This window comes from Odontomachus brunneus, unplaced genomic scaffold (genome assembly GCF_010583005.1).
Source record: "Odontomachus brunneus isolate Ranch 3 - 2012 unplaced genomic scaffold, Obru_v1 Obru_scaffold_123, whole genome shotgun sequence".
NCBI classification, from domain to species: Eukaryota; Metazoa; Arthropoda; class Insecta; order Hymenoptera; family Formicidae; genus Odontomachus; species Odontomachus brunneus.
In genome coordinates this window covers 45,481-61,796 of record NW_022639573.1, presented here as the reverse complement: position 1 = coordinate 61,796, position 16,316 = coordinate 45,481, and the positions used below count along the sequence as shown (strand labels likewise).

At 33.8% G+C, this 16,316-nt stretch overlaps 2 protein-coding genes across 2 annotated transcripts; one reads left to right on the top strand and one right to left on the bottom strand.

Annotated features, from left to right (window-relative positions):
* The first annotated feature begins 2,240 nt into the window (after positions 1-2,240).
* LOC116849666 (L-threonine 3-dehydrogenase, mitochondrial) lies at positions 2,241-13,686 on the top strand. The gene is made up of 5 exons (XM_032827035.1): positions 2,241-2,664; positions 4,235-4,498; positions 7,489-7,749; positions 12,647-12,913; positions 12,993-13,686. The coding sequence occupies exons 1-5, from the start codon at positions 2,511-2,513 to the stop codon at positions 13,139-13,141; spliced, it is 1,095 nt and encodes a 364-aa protein (XP_032682926.1). The 5' UTR covers positions 2,241-2,510; the 3' UTR covers positions 13,142-13,686.
* LOC116849665 (DNA primase large subunit-like) lies at positions 13,284-15,815 on the bottom strand. The gene is made up of 7 exons (XM_032827034.1): positions 15,662-15,815; positions 14,979-15,316; positions 14,675-14,902; positions 14,436-14,573; positions 13,970-14,348; positions 13,714-13,881; positions 13,284-13,622 (listed from the first exon to the last, which is right to left on the bottom strand). The coding sequence occupies exons 1-7, from the start codon at positions 15,813-15,815 to the stop codon at positions 13,324-13,326; spliced, it is 1,704 nt and encodes a 567-aa protein (XP_032682925.1). The 3' UTR covers positions 13,284-13,323.
* Positions 15,816-16,316: the final 501 nt, after the last annotated feature.

The window sequence follows — 16,316 nt, the reverse complement described above, 5'->3', positions numbered from 1 at the left end:
ATATATATATATATATATATATATATATATATATATATATATATATATACATACACAAGTACGTGCGTACATATACTTATTCTAAAAATTATTACATACAGGGTGTCCCGCCACTACTGCATTATTTCTTAAGGACGGATTCCTGAGGTAATTTGAAGAAAAAAATCCTAATGCAAAAATATCCATGCTATAATACTTTTCAAATTATAAACGATTGAAGTTGGCCAATTATATTGGCTAAAGTACGTGCACTTAGATACGATACAACATACAATAGTACAGGTGCATGCACATAAGTGAGAATTTGCATAAGATATGAAATTATTTGTAAATCCTTGAAAGAAACGTCAAATGTGTGACAGCTTACTGATTCTCATAAATATATTGTGTGATATTTTACTCATAACATTTTGACGAAATTGTTATTATTTGCGATATGTTTATTTAAATGATAGAAAAGGCAGATTATTATTACATATATTGTTGTATGTATAGAACTTCCGTATCAATATTTGGAAAAGGGACGACATGTGCATGCACTTGTACCATTGTGTGTTGTATCGTATTTGAACGCGCGTATTTTAGCCTTTATAATTGGTCAACTTTAATCGTTTATAATTTGAAAAGTATTATAGCCTCGCTATTAGGATTTTTTTATTCAAATCACCTCAGGAATCCACCCTCAAGAGATAATGCAGTAGTGACGGGATACCCAGTAGATATACAGGGTGTTTCTTAATTTTCGCTCACGAAGTAAATAGCGTTATTCCTTATGAAAAATTAAATCGAAAAATCCTGAACCATTTTTGTTTTTGATGCTTAACGAAGCAGATATTCTTTAATAAATTTCAGCAAATCCGCGTCATCTTTTAGAAGTATACACGTCTGTGAGCCGCGCCCTTGGTAATATGCATGAATGTTTCGCCGCTGTATTCACGCATACTACCAGGCACGCGGCTCACAGTGTATACTTCTAAAGGACGGCGCGGATTTGCTGAAATTTATTAAAGAATATCTACTTCGTTAAGCAGCAAAGACAAAAATGGTTCAGGACTTTTCGATTTAATTTTTTTATAAGGAATAACGCTATGTACTTCGTAGGCGGAAGTTAAGAAACACCCTGTATATATATATATATATGTTCATATATAGCGTGTTCAAAAAAGGTCGGGACCCTGAAATATCTCAAAAAAAGAGTTATAGAAAATTTTCAGATAAAAGTTATAGGGTTTTAAAAAATTTATTTATTGACCTTATTAATTTGATCTTGTATGATGTTGCCAAGATTAGGTAAGGGCCATTTTGAAATTTTTAAATAGCAACCCCCATTTTTTATTGCATATTCTTATAGCTTACCCCAAGTGCTTTTAAAAACACTATAATAAATTTTCATTACACACTTTATTCTTACCACACACTTTTTGAGTAATAAAGTTTGAAAGTTACAGAAGATATTCAGCCAGTGAAAGTAAAATAGCTATCCGGTCAGTGAAGGTAAAATAGTCAGTTATCCGGCAAGGCAAGATAGACAGCTGTCCGGCTAGTACTAGTTTTATTTTTTCTCTTTTTAATATTATCGAAACCTTTCGTTCATGAAGATAAGGATTAAAAAGGGACAGCATCCTAATGATTGAAGGATCCCTCATCCGCGGGGAAACGCGCTTATCTGTCGCAAGTACTAACCGGATAGCAGACTATCTTGCCTTCACTGGCTGGATAACTTCTATAACTTTCAAACTTTATTATTCACAAAGTATGTAATGAGAAAAAAGTTTGTAATAAAAATTTTTTATAGTACTTTTAAAAGCATTTGGGATAAGCTATAAGAATGTGCAATAAAAAATGGGGGTTGCTATTTAAAAATCTCAAGGTGATTTTTACCTGATCTTGGCAACGTCATATAAGGTCAAATTAATAAGGCCAATAAATACATTTTTAAAACTCTATAACGTTTATTTGAAATATTTTTTTATAACTCTTTTAGTTTTCAGGTTCCGACCTTTTTTGAACACTTTGTTTATATACACATGTACACACAGACACACATATATAGAAGCTTACAGTGACTTTTGTATATACATATGTACGCAATCCGTAGTTGAAACAAATAAACAGATCGAGTATCACTTCGCCGAGCTCCATCTGTGTTAGTCGTACGGACACACTGATACGACAGGTTCTGTGTTCAAACTGGTTTTACGAATATGAACTGTGATATAATGTAGAATTACCAGGTGAAGCTTTACCAGTTAATCATTGGCCACGACCAAGCAACGATCGAATCTTTCGAATGGAACCCTCTTTTTATCCATCCATATTTCTCGTCCGCGACACAGCCAACGTTTTAGGATTATAAACGCTTGTTTTATATTTTTCTCTCCTTTTAATACTATTGAAACTTCTCGTTCACAAAGAGAAGGATTAAAGAGAGATAGTAGTGATTGAAGGATCCTTCATCCGCGGAGAAACGCGCTTATCTGTCGACAATCAGTGCTGAAACTCGAGACGTAATGTTGTTCAAAAATGTCATTCAGTTCTCGCGTCATGTCACCAGAAACGTTCGCAGGAACTATCAAGTTTCTGTCAATTCTTTCTGCAAGGCGAGTAGAAAGGACGACAACACCAAAGAAAACACGGATATATTACCGCGGATTCTCATAACAGGTGAGTTGCGTCCGGTTCCAATTGATCCTTGTCGTCTCTCCCTTCTTTAGGGTTAATAAATCGTCTGATTGACGGCGATCAATATTAATGTGATGGAAAGTGAATTTGATTTATATTTAATTTGTATTTGCATCTTACGCTTTTCTTATCTAATGTTTGGAATTTAGAAATTATTGAAATAGTTGAAACTTAAAAGATTTCTTAAAAATTTATTTGAAAAATGGAAAATCAAATTCGCGGCAGAGTTTAACAATGGACGAATAGTTAATTAGTCATTCGATGTAGCTTATCTTTCCTCGTCGAAATTTTAATTTTACTTTTGACTTCAATATTCTATTTAAAACATTCTTTGATACTTTAAAGCCTATCAATCGCTTTTAATTCTATTTAACCTATTAATTTTGCCAAGAGATCTTCTTTAGAATTTCCATCAAATTTTCTAACAGCTGTATATTCTGAAGGATCAATATATATTTAATTTTAGAAATATCAAGTTATGTAAACTCTAAACACGGGTAAATCTTATCCAATGTATTTTTATTTGCTTATAATTTCCGGAAAAATTGTCGAAATTAAATCTTTTTCTTCCCATCAGTGTAGGAAACTAGAAGTTCATTGTAAAAAGCTTTGAAAAACATCAAGAATAATCTATTAATGTTTTTACGCAGTGAAGTTGAAAAAAGTTATAATGGGAGAACAAAATATAATTTTTAAAACGTTAACATTTGAAACGTGAGTAGCAGAAAACATATATATAGGATAGATAATAAAAAGAATCTTTTGATAATAAATTAAATAATATTAAAAGAGATTAATACAGATATTAGAGTAACCTATCAAAGTAGGTGTTAAATGAAATATATTGAGGTTAAAAGTAGGATCAAAATTTCAAAGACTGATCCTTCAAAATATGCAGATATTAAAAAGTTCGAAAGTAACATTAAAATGTCGACTCAGGTCATTTTACTATTAAATCGTGCTTTGCATATGGAGCAAATATTGTGGTAAAGTTAAATTAAAATCATATTTCATTTTACAATATTTCTAGTAAACCTGGGATATACTGATTTATATTGTACTATAAATTACCAAAAGAATAGTAAATTTCTCGATATCTGATATATGACATAAAAAAATTAAAGTAATTACAATAATTTTGTAGTGAAAAGTCAAATGTGCATCCAACATCCTGAAACAAATAATAACTTCAGTCATAATTCTGTACATTGTAAGATTACAAAATTTTGTTGTAATTTTTCCTACAATATGTTTTCCTTGAACGTTGTGCTTCTAATCTGATTGCACGTTTCTCGCAAAAGACTTACGATTTGCGACTGTAATGCTGCACGATATACCGATAACATTTCATATGCAAATCCCCACGTTCAGCCGATCGCGTTATCGCAGAATGCGTGGGAAAGTGTTACAAGGTTGAAACATCGCACACGCATTTAGCGCGACCTAAGACCAGCGGGGTTAGGTTTTCTTCTTCTTTGTCGTTGTTCGTCATCCAGTGAAAACTCTCACGCGTCCCCCCACCTGTTCTTCCTCGCGTTTTTCTCGTGCGCAGGCGGCCTCGGACAATTGGGCACGGAATGCGCGAAAATGCTGCGACGGCATTACGGTAACGAGAACGTCATACTGTCCGACATCATCAAGCCGACGGAGGAGAGCCTGGCGTGTGGGCCCTTCATCTTCGCCGACATCCTGGATTTCAAGGGTCTCCAGAAAATCGTCGTCGACTACAGAATTGACTGGCTCATCCACTTCAGCGCTCTGCTAAGCGCGGTCGGCGAACAGAACGTGCCCTTAGCGGTCAGAGTCAATATCGAAGGTAAGGAAGAGCAATATGATTGAACAATTATTCGGGTTCCATCGGAAAATTTCGCGTTCTTGCAAACAGCAGAAATTATATTAACGAGTTATATTAACGAGTCTTCACATGACGAACTTAACGAAAGTTAATTGGCATGTTCAAGAAATACATTGACACAAGTCTACTTTCAAAATTTTTTCTAGCAGAATTTTATTCGAAAAATAAAGGATCAGCATGTCATTTGAATTTGAGTGGCTTTTTACTAATACAGAATAAATTTCCAACTCTGTGTGAATCATTGAGTGAATATTTTTACTTATAATTGAAGAATGAATTTGATATATAATCGGTTTGCACACATTTTTTATTGAATGATATTATAGATTGCATTAATAGAAATTATCGTTACTTGAAATTTGTATGTCTCAAGTGAGACATTTTCAGACTTGAATTTAGAGTTATATTGAGTAACTTACAGTGTTACTTACAGAATTTAAAGTTATATTGAGTAACTTACATTGAGTAACTTACAGTGTTACTTACATAGTTACAGTGAGTTTGTCAGCTGAGTTGCAATTACAGATATATCATGAATATCATATGATTTAAATACAAAAATTCTGACTAACTTAAAATTCTAAATAACTTAAAATTCAGATTTAAGTATTTCATGTGAAACAAATTTCTAGTAAGAATTGTTAGTACGGACCTGAAAACTACTACTGATATGTATGCGCAGTAATTGGTTATAACAGGAGCGGACGTGATAAATATTAAAATAAAAAAGAAAAATAAATCAATGTAACAAATAAAATTGATAAATTTAATTGTCGTCTTTTGTGCTGAAAAAAGAGAAAGGTTATCTTAATATTTATTTGTAATGACAGGAGTCGAAGAGATAGTATAGAGTGTGACATTTATGAAAAAAAGAACTTATTTTAAATTTAGAGAACACATGTTATTTTGAGAAATAATTTTTATCTATTTATAACCGATTACTGCACATAGATAATTTTTATATATTTATAACCGATTACTGCGCATACATGTAAATAGTGACTTTTAATTTTGACAGCTTGAAACGTTGCAACTTCATTCGAAAATATTTCATTTGAATTATATGATATTTGTGTTATTTATAATTACAATTCAACCGAAAAACTCGCATCTAACTTTAAATTCAGACCTGAGTATCTCACTTAAGACAAGTTTCAAATAACGATTATTAATACAGACTTTAATTCTGACAATTTTCCAAAATCATTCGATAAAGAAAAGTGTGCAACTCGATTTGTAATCGACTATACTTCACTATCATATGATATATTCACTCTAATAGATTGAAACATTTAGAGTCAGAATCTACCTTAAGCTTTAGTAAAATATTCACTCTTGCGATTTTGAGCGGCAGTATTTTCACTATTGTTTCAAGTAATACTATCACTTTTTTGAGTGAGATTCCATTTCAAGAAATTTAGAGAATAAGTTTTCTCTTAAAACTTCTTTAATATTAAACATTTTTAAAGTCGAAGAAACGGACAGAGACATACATGTGTGTATTCATTTCGATCTCCACAAATTTCTCAACGCGTCAATTATGAGAAACCAAAGCGCATGTGTACGCAATTATGTTGCGCAGCAAAAATTTACCAGAGCCTTGGATTATTGTCCACACGTACGAGCGAAAGTACTTGATGGTTGCCGTTGATGGTTATCCTTCCTAAACGATCACATCAGTATCCGCATTAGACGTCGTGTTAGCTTCAATAAAATCTCTCTCATATGTTTGCAACACGATTCCTTCGAACCAATATTGTTCTTGTAATAATTTATCGTTGATCAACAAACTATGCTGGCGCAACGCTTTTGACGAAACGTCGGTCGTTCTTATTTTTTTCTTCTTTTTCCATACACGCACGGTTTCCTGTAAGTCACGTCCGAGTGAAATGGAATGCTGCGCCAACAAGCAACGAGCTAGTTATTGCGTTGATAATTACATCGCAAACGCGCTTAGGGAAGAAAGTACTTGGGAGAAAGCGGATGAGTCGTACGATTAGAATGTCATAAATAGTGTCGCGCGCGTTTTTAAATTTTCTTTTACGATTTACAAACGATTTATACAAACGAGAACTGCACAACAATCTTTCTGGAAATCTGGAAAGCATCACATCATTATGAAATAATGTTCTGTTTTCAAAGCCAACGAGGTTCAGTCGAAAGCAATTTTTTCCCATCTGTCTCTGAGGAGACTTGGTTCCGGTAACCTTGTCCCAAAAAATAATACACCGAAATTCATGACAATTGCTTGAAAAATCATGATACGCAATTCCGGATATATTTAAAACAAAATCACTCGAAATACAACTTTTCTAAACTAATTATTAATTATATTATAATTAATAAACAAAATAAAATAACTTGTAGATGTATTACAATGTGTACGTTATAAAAATATATGTAATATATAAAATAAAATAGTATTATATGATAATTTTGTAGTACACACACATTATATCGCTGCACACCGCAAATTCAAGTGTATTATTGTAACTAAATTTCTTTTTGCATGTTTCTTACTGTTTTAAGTCACGCTATTTAACACTGTTTAACGCTGTTTAATTATATTAAATTAATAATAATCAAAATACTTTAGAATTAATAACAATTAAAATAATTTATGTCTTTAAATGTATTAAATGACGTGGCTCAAAACGATCAGAAACGTGTGAAAAAAGCTTCAGTTAGATCGCATGTTTTTATGCATATAAAAATAACACAATTATATTTATAGAGTATACTGATTTTGGTATAGCAACTTTTTAAAACAATTACATACTTCCAAGTCATTTCAGGAGATTGTCTCAGTGTCCAGACTTCGGGGTTATTTCCAGAAAATTTTCAGGAAATTGTTCAATTACTCGAATTTTCACTTTTCTAATGCATGATCTTTTCTTCGCTCTCTGGTCGTTCGTCAATTTTTGAGAGTCTTCTATTATTCGATATCGTAGGTATGCACAATGTCATCGAGCTGGCAAAGCAGTACAAGCTGAGAATCTTTATTCCATCAACGATCGGCGCGTTCGGACCGGACTCACCTAGGAATCCCACGCCGAACGTCACGGTGCAAAGACCGCGCACCATCTATGGCGTCAGCAAAGTGCACGCTGAACTCTTAGGGGAGTATTATCACCATCGGTTCGGCCTTGACTTCCGATGCCTTCGATTCCCCGGAGTAATCAGTAGCGATCCACCTGGCGGTGGCACCACTGGTGAGGACCAACACTTTACGTTTTATTTTTATCAATCAGTAAAACACGGTTGCCCGACATATAGCGACACAAAGACGTGCCCTTATTGGAGTTTCTACCAGATAGCATATATGTCTGAGATGTACTTTAGAGGTATTTAAGAGACTTCTAAAGCAAGTAAGATATCTTTTAGACGCCTCTATGTCAGTAATCGTTACTTGAATCTTGTCTTAAGTCACGTAAGATACTCAGATCTGAATTTAAAGCTAAATTTGAATTTTTTTTAGTTGAATTATATAATATATGCGGCATTATATTTGTAATCATGAAAGCTAAAGAATTCACATCTAATTAAATTCATATATGAGCGTTTCATTTGAAGAGAGGGTAAATATTCCGTATAAGAGACCCAGCTCCAATCACTTTGATTTTGAGATGTTATCAAGGACATCATCCTGAGTAACCTTCAAGTGGTTTTAGTCGGGGGTCATTGTTTGTTAAAAAGTTATTAGTGTGATAAAAAAATAATTTTATGTCAAATCAAATGTCCAAAGTGTAAAAACGTTGTGCAACAGCAAACTGCAAACCATAATTTGATGTTTCACTGTACAAATAAACATTATAAAGTAACGCACAAAAAAAGACAAAGAGTAACATGTAATTTTAAATTATCTATGTTACATGGAACTTGGTTTGCACATTTTAAATTAGGATTGCAAAAGGCTTGCCGTTTTATCGGCTACTTTATAATAATGAAACAACCATCTCAGTCTTTTCTGGAGCAAGAACTACAAATGAGTTCTGAAAGTGTAGTTGACTGGAAGAATTATTGTCGTGAGGTAACAATTATATTTTTTCAAGATATTAATATAATTATGATTTTTCTATCTTTTATATTTTTGTCTCTCATTACTAGTTGTTGTCAATGTGGCTTATGAAAAATAATACTAAAATTGGTGGTCCTGGACATATAGTAGAAGTTGATGAAGCGAAAATTGGAAAACGGAAATATAATCGTGGACGAATTGTTCGAGGACAATGGGTATTTGGAGGATTTGAACGTGAAACTAAACACGTATTTGTTGTACCAGTACCTGATCGTTCAGAGACAACACTTTTAGATATTATACGTTGTCGAATTGCGCCAGGAACTACCATTTATACCGATTGCTGGCGCGGATACTCAAATTTAAAGAAAGAAGGTTTTGATCATTTTACAGTCAATCATTCAGAAAATTTCGTAGATCCAGTAACAGGAGTACACACGCAAAATATTGAACGTTTGTGGCGTGACATGCGAGGAGCAATACCTCGTTATGGGATTAAAGAATATCATTATAATTATTATATAGTAGAATTTTTGTTTAAACGACTTTATACTTATTCTGATCGAATCGATAAATTTTTCGAAATTATGGCAGAGATGTATCCACTAAATAACTAAATGAGTGAATAAATTCTTAAATACTTTAATTCTTAAAATATGGTAATACATGCTTTAATTTTTTAAATAAGATGAACAATATACCTGTATGCTCGTGCGATGGGTGCGTATGTTGCTATTATATATACATATGCACCCACCACGAGCCCGCCCTGTCGGGCGGGCGAGCACACGGGCGGCTAAGCAGTGTGTGTGTGTGTGTGTGCGCATTTAATTTTGTATATTGTATAGTGTGTGCTACACACACACACACACTGCTTAGCCGCCCGTGCGCTCGCCCGCCTGACAGAGCGGGCTTGCGGTGGGTGCATATGGTGCTATTTTATAGCGCACAGGTGGCCAAGCAGTGTGTGTGTGTGTGTGTAGCAGGCATTTTCCTAGCTTACAGTTTTTGTATATGCGGTGTCTAAAAATAACATTCATTTTATAGAACTTTTGTTAATAACTTTTTAACAAACAATGACCCCCGACTAAAACCACTTGAATGTTACTCAGGATGATGTCCTTGATAACATATCTCAAAAGCAAAGTGATTGGAGCTGGGTCCCTTATACGGAATATTTACTGCCCACGTGAATGTCCGTTGCGTTATCAGGTCCAGGAAATTCTGCGAGTATTTCTATGACAGCGAACACTCGAGATATAAAAAAGATGATGCGCAATCACAGTCGTATGTTTGAAAGAGAAAGAAGTACGCATCAAGCGCAAGAAATCGAGTTTACAGAAATCCTCGTGATGAGGATAAGGTAAATATTCGCTTGATGCGTACTTCTTTCTCTTTCAAACATACAACTGTGATTGCGCATCATCTTTTTTATGTCTCGAGTGTTCGCTGTCATAGAAATACTCGCAGAATTTCTTGGACCTGACAACGCAACGGACATTCACGTGGGCTTCGGCTCTCCCGATTCGCAAGCGAGATAATCGTCTTCGTGCTTGGGGGACGCTTAATATCGCGCTACGGTTTTTCCACGGAAATAGACTGACAACTGAAAATTGATAGTGCCTCTCTTCTTCTTATTTCTCCTCTCTTTTTTAATGCGCGCGTTTAGAGTCGCGGAGGTGGGCATCTGTTTCGCGAGCAACTGGAGCATTAACCGCGATTAAGGTAACTGCATAATGACGGAATGTATCGTCTCTCAAGGACAATGCTACCGGAAAATTATGCGGCGAGTCTTGATCGCCGGTTCGTGAGGTCGCCTTTTGCGTTTTCCTCAACTTCCGATGCATAAAGCAATCGGTAAAAACATAGTCGTCAAAACACGATAAAAAAACGCGATAGTTTTTGTAAACACATCTATCACTTGATCATGCGTCTTCCTTTCGCACACGCGACAAGATCTCAATCGATCTCGTCGTCGTTGCCGCGCCTGCCATCGGAGAAAAACAGCATCTGATCGAACGAATTAATGAGGAAAAATAATTGTGATCTCCCTTCCAGCGCTCGAGAGTTGAACATTGATTAGGTTAAAAATACCGATGGCGCTGGTGATTTCATTGATCAATAGGAAGAAAAGAGAAAAATCAAGAAGTCGTTAAAGAAACCGGCGACTTTCTTCGAAAATGGCGTGCTGGAATTAGATTGTATTTTTTAATACTAGAATTACTAAAGCAATAAAAACGATGGGTTTGTAAAAATTGTTCAAATTTATAACGGTGTATTTTATATTTAGCTGACGTTGGTATGAAAGTAAAAAGAATAAAATGTAGGGAAAATCTGGGTTATGATTCTAGAGATATGTTGCTCATCCCATATAATACAAATGTTCAATAAATATCCTAAGAACGTTTTAAGAATATTCGAATATTCTTAGAATGTTCTTAGGATATTTATTGAACATTTGTACTATATGGAATGAGCAACATACCTCTAGGGCCATATAACCCAGATTTCCCTTACATGTTATTCTTTTTAGTTTCATCCTAACGTCAGCTAAATATAAAATACGAGTTATAAATTTGAACAATTTTTACAGAAAATTACGAACCCATCGTTTTTATTGCTTCAGTAATCTTAGGATATCTATTAAACATTTGTGCTGTATGGGATGTGCTTTCTTTAGTATTTATCTTGAGAGAAATAATAGATACAAAATTGTATAATGGTCCTTTTAGAACATTTTTCTCTGAGTTTCATAAATACTTTTGTCTGAGTTTCATTAATATCGCAATAATTACAATTAAGAAGTAGAAAAAACTGATTTAGCAATAGCAAAGTAAATTTTCAAACCTCTCGAAATTTTCTAATCTTTTTAATATTCTCTGTTGCGAATAAAATTAAGCGTTATGTTACTAGTTAGAGAATAAAATTTCTTTCAAGTATATGATATATTGTTTTTGGTAATAAATGCAATTTTTATTCATAAAATGATTGAAACAAACATATGGGCGGACGAAGTAAAGTTGGCCCATAATTAAGGGCCGGCAGGAAGGTGGAGACCTCTCGCGGAGACTCTGGAACTACTAATCAGAATATATATTTTATATATAGTCTTCTTTATCTTGCGCTATTGAACAACTGAATCCAATATCAAGACAAGATGACTATGTATGTTCATATTTTGATTATAAAACAAAATATACGGTATATAGAGTCGTGGTGGGCATAAATACATAAAAAAGATTGCCTCTATCATTTCTATAAAGTCAGTTATAACAATTGCCTGAAAAGTTGAAACTTCAAAATTATAAAATATAGGACATCTAACCCTTTTTCTTCCCTATTTGATAGATCCTTGAGATGTATAATCAAAGCAAAGCAGAAGAAGATAAAAAGCTGCGATAACATTGCGAATAGTTAATTACTCTTTTACATTGCGAATAGTTAATTACTCTTTAAACATTCTGTTTAATCGACGATTAATGTAAGCCAATTTCGTTGGAGACTGTTTAATTGACAATTGATTCCAACAAATTTAATTGTTAAACCACTCAATTGAAGATTGATTTCAAGAAATTCAATTAAAAACTGTTCAATTTTTATTTAAATTTTATTTAAAATTTAAATTAAAAAGTCATTTCAAATAAAAATTTGCTAAATTTAATCGTTAATTGAATCTTTTATTTCCTTAGCTTATATCAATCATCAATTAAACGGCCTTTAAATTAATTCGTTGAAATCAATCAATTAAGCATTCTTCGATCGATTTTGCTCGAATCGGTCGTCAATTAGTTATATTGAAATATGTTTGTTCAAAGCAGTTATTTTAAATTGAGGAACATTTAATTAATATTTTTACAATTTTAAGTCGCGATGTCTCTTATTTGGTCTTTCTTTTTAGATTAAAAAAGACCACTTTGATTAAAAAAGATAAGTACACTGAGAAAAAATACTTAAAAATTTATTTGTGAGATATAAAGTTTAGTTAGTTTTAAAATTAACGTTTTTAGTTCTAGTGTTAATCTTTCTTCTTTTGATTTTTGCAAGATTTTCTTTCCCTCGTTATGACATTCATGTTTGAAACATTATTGCAGATTATGCCGTAGCGGTATTCCACGAAGGACTGTTGAATAAAAGATATGAGTGCTACTTGGAGCCTAACACTAGGCTACCAATGATGTACATCGAAGATTGTCTGTCAGCACTTCTACAATTTCTGAACGCGCCTAATAAGCTGCTGCAGAGGCGGGTCTACAACGTAACAGCCATGAGTTTTACGCCCGAAGAACTGTTCAATGAAGTTTTCAAGTATATTCCGGACTTGAAGATCTCTTACAAACCTGACACGCGACAACACATTGGTATGTGTATATCCCATCATGTTATCGCGTTGAAAAAGTAAATGTGAAATAAAAATATCATTGTTATTCACCTTTTTAGCCGAGAACTGGCCACAAGTCTTCGACGACAGCGAAGCGCGACGGGACTGGGGCTGGCAACACAAATACAATCTGCAGAAATTGGTGGAGTCGATGGTGCGGGACGTTAGCATAAATTATCTACCGAAATTAGAACAGATCAACCAGTAGTATAATTGTACAAATTAGCATTTCGCGTACAATAATTTTACAAATTACAGACGCAGTATTTATTTTAAACTATTTTACGGTGACGCATTTTAAACAATGAACTTTTATGTGAGTAAAATTTAAAGAATATAAATAAATTCTTGATATATGATCTTATAAAAATATCATTCGTTGACTGCTGTTTACTCCATGTCCATGAATTCTGCGAGATCGTCATCGTTCAGTAATTCCGCAATGTTCACCGGAGTCATTTGAACGTCTCGTTTCGAGGGCGTTTGGTAACTTGTTCTTTGAACTTTTCTCAGAGGTGTGTCCGTTCCATCTGTGTTTCTCGAGGGTGTAGAGTATTTGTCGTTCCTCTTTGGTGTGCCAATGAAGTCCGTGTTTCTAGAAGGTGTAGAATATCTATCGTTTCTCCTTGAAGATCCACCTCCAGGAGTTCCAATTGTACTTTGAAGGAATTTATCTTTGTTATCTACATCTGTGAAAAAAGATTATATATATAATAAAATAAACTTCGCGTTCTTACGCTCTTTTTTTTACGATATTTTTTTTCTCTTTCCTTTTTTTACCTTTGGTAGCATTATCGTCGTCAGTTAAAATTACACGACTTTCAGCAAAGTATGCATTTGGATGCAGAAGTGGCTTGCTTGCCGGTTTGTTGTGCACAACTTCAAAGTACTTTGCGCACGCTAGATGATATTGTCCGTCTTTGGCCAAGTCTAGTATCTCAGTTGTATCTGAAGTACATTATTAATTGTAAGTCAAACGTTCAAACAATATATTATTCTTCTCAAAAGACAAAGAGAAAGAAACTAATTCTCTTACTAGAGGCAAATACACCATAACTGGTTAACTTTTGGCATAACGAGTCGCGATCCATGTGTCTGAAAGGACACCCATGATATTCTCCAGGTCCGACTGCGCTGGATATGATCTTCTGACAGCCGTATGGCGTGTAATTCGTTTGTCTTCCCTCCTTACCGAAGTAATGCCTGATAGAATAAGAATACTTCTTTTCAAACGCTGCCCCATCGGTTTTTTTCGAGAACGCATGGCTCCAGAAACGCAGAGCATCCTCTAAGGTTACGCCAATGCCTTTCAGGAATAAACCGTACTGCATACGTCCTGAATTTTTCAGATGACTATTGTTGCAAAGCGCCTCGTGAAGTGTCCTCATGCACAAAGGATAGGACGTCTTTGACAACTGAAAATTTTTTTTATCATGCACTTACGTGCCAAATGGAGCAAATTGAGATAAATTCGATTCCCAATTGGAATAATCAATACCTACATCATTTAGCTTATCAATGGGTGTTGCAGTGGTGGACCATACAACACGTGCCATCCCAGAGAAAGCTGAAGGAAGACCTGTTAAGTATCTGGTTAATCGTTCATCATCAGATATGTTATCATAAAGGATCTTGGCACTCTGCAGAGAACATAAACAAGAAATCAATTGAGTATTATTCAATTTCTCTGCTGAAATATATGTCATGCAAATCATGGAATATCATTGAAAGAGATATATACTTTTAATCCTGTGACTAGAATGTCTCTGAAATGCGAGACAAATACAGAAATTATGTCCATATGGGTGATATATGCCATTGCTGCTTTCAGATATATCTTACGTCCTCTCACTAAATCGATGACCTTTTCGAAATGCACCTTATAAATATCGGTGATATCAATATTTGTAACTTTTCCAGATGATAAACTGAGCTCTTCCTTCAACTCCAGTTTCTCATCTTGTGAAATCTGAAGAATTATTCAAATTAGTTTGTATATTTCATATAATCCCACTGACTACATTGTATATTATAATTCAACACACAGGCACGCAATCCAAGTTGTTAATGCTTAGTAAGTGTTCAACACCTTTCTTGTCTAACGAACTAAATCTTAGTTTAAAGAATTCAACTTCTTGATTAATAAACCACTTAGTCTGCTCTGGGTCATGACAATATACAAGTCTCAAAATAAAATGTGATATATGGTCTTTCATTCTGGTCTGTGCGTGTTCCTCTGATTGTGGGTTGGACCCATCAGCATATAAAAGATTTGCATAATACTTCAGTCCATCAGATTTCAAAGAATCACATAGAGCTTTCTTGCGATCTTCTAATGTTTTCAGGTCTCCTCTGCAATTTGTCGTCTCTATCAATCGTAATGCTACAATGAAGTTACAATTACAAAGTATTATAATGAACCTTATTTATTTATATACTTGATATATATATATATATATATATATATATATATATATTATATATTAAGTATATACTTAGTATATATATATTCAGTATGTACTTAGCATATATATTAATTATATATTTAGCATATTATATATTTAGTACAGTATATGTTGTATATATATTCATGATATATTTAGTATATAAGTATAATAATTATTATTTAGTATATATGCATATATATTCATATATACTTAGTATATAATAAATTACATGTCTAATGTAGTAGTATATGAATTTAAAGACTATATAAAATATAGAATACCTTTCAACCTATCAAATCCCAATTCTTGGAAATCCTCCAATGACATTTCACCCATTGGTGGCACATCATACATCTGAATGTCATGAGTATAATAATCTTTGAAATCATTTGCTTCCAAAACAGTAGTGTGACGTCGACGTGCTTTGTAATCCATCTCACTGGTTATAATAAGTTCCGGCCTAACCGCCGTTACGTTTGGACATGAACACCTTCGGATCTAATTTTTTTTGGAATTTGTACTTCGGTACCTCGGTTGAAAGGGCTAATAAGAAAGCATGAAAACCAAGTAAAATAAAGGGAAAGAAGGAAGGAAGGAAAGAAAGAAGGAAAGAAGATAGGTTATAACAATTACACAATACTCCTATGAGTGAACATGAATTGTTACAAACTGCAAGATAATATGAAACAGATAACTGTGATAGCGCAAATGCATTCGTTTACAACATTGCCTACACGTGACAAGTGACAGAAGATGTAAGAAACCAAGGTATCTATCAGAGCGCAATGATCACTTCGCGCGCTTTACACAGAAATGACGTTCGACCGATGAATCGATCTTTGATTCCCTTCGTTCGATAAATCATTACCTTATCGATATTTTCAAATTTGATTCAATTATTTATAACTTATCATTTTTTAATTAAATATCATTACA

Bases quoted from the DNA above. Each gene is read 5' to 3' on its own strand.
- LOC116849665 (XM_032827034.1), bottom strand. From the start codon at position 15,815: ATGGATTACAAAGCACGTCGACGTCACACTACTGTTTTGGAAGCAAAT. The intron at 14,903-14,978 runs GTGTGTTGAATT...ATAATTCTTCAG, and splicing joins ACAACTTGGATTGCGTGCCT to ATTTCACAAGATGAGAAACT. The intron at 14,574-14,674 runs GTATATATCTCT...TGTTCTCTGCAG, and splicing joins TTCTAGTCACAGGATTAAAA to AGTGCCAAGATCCTTTATGA.
- LOC116849666 (XM_032827035.1), top strand. From the start codon at position 2,511: ATGTTGTTCAAAAATGTCATTCAGTTCTCGCGTCATGTCACCAGAAAC. The intron at 2,665-4,234 runs GTGAGTTGCGTC...TCTCGTGCGCAG, and splicing joins ACCGCGGATTCTCATAACAG to GCGGCCTCGGACAATTGGGC. The intron at 4,499-7,488 runs GTAAGGAAGAGC...TCGATATCGTAG, and splicing joins GGTCAGAGTCAATATCGAAG to GTATGCACAATGTCATCGAG.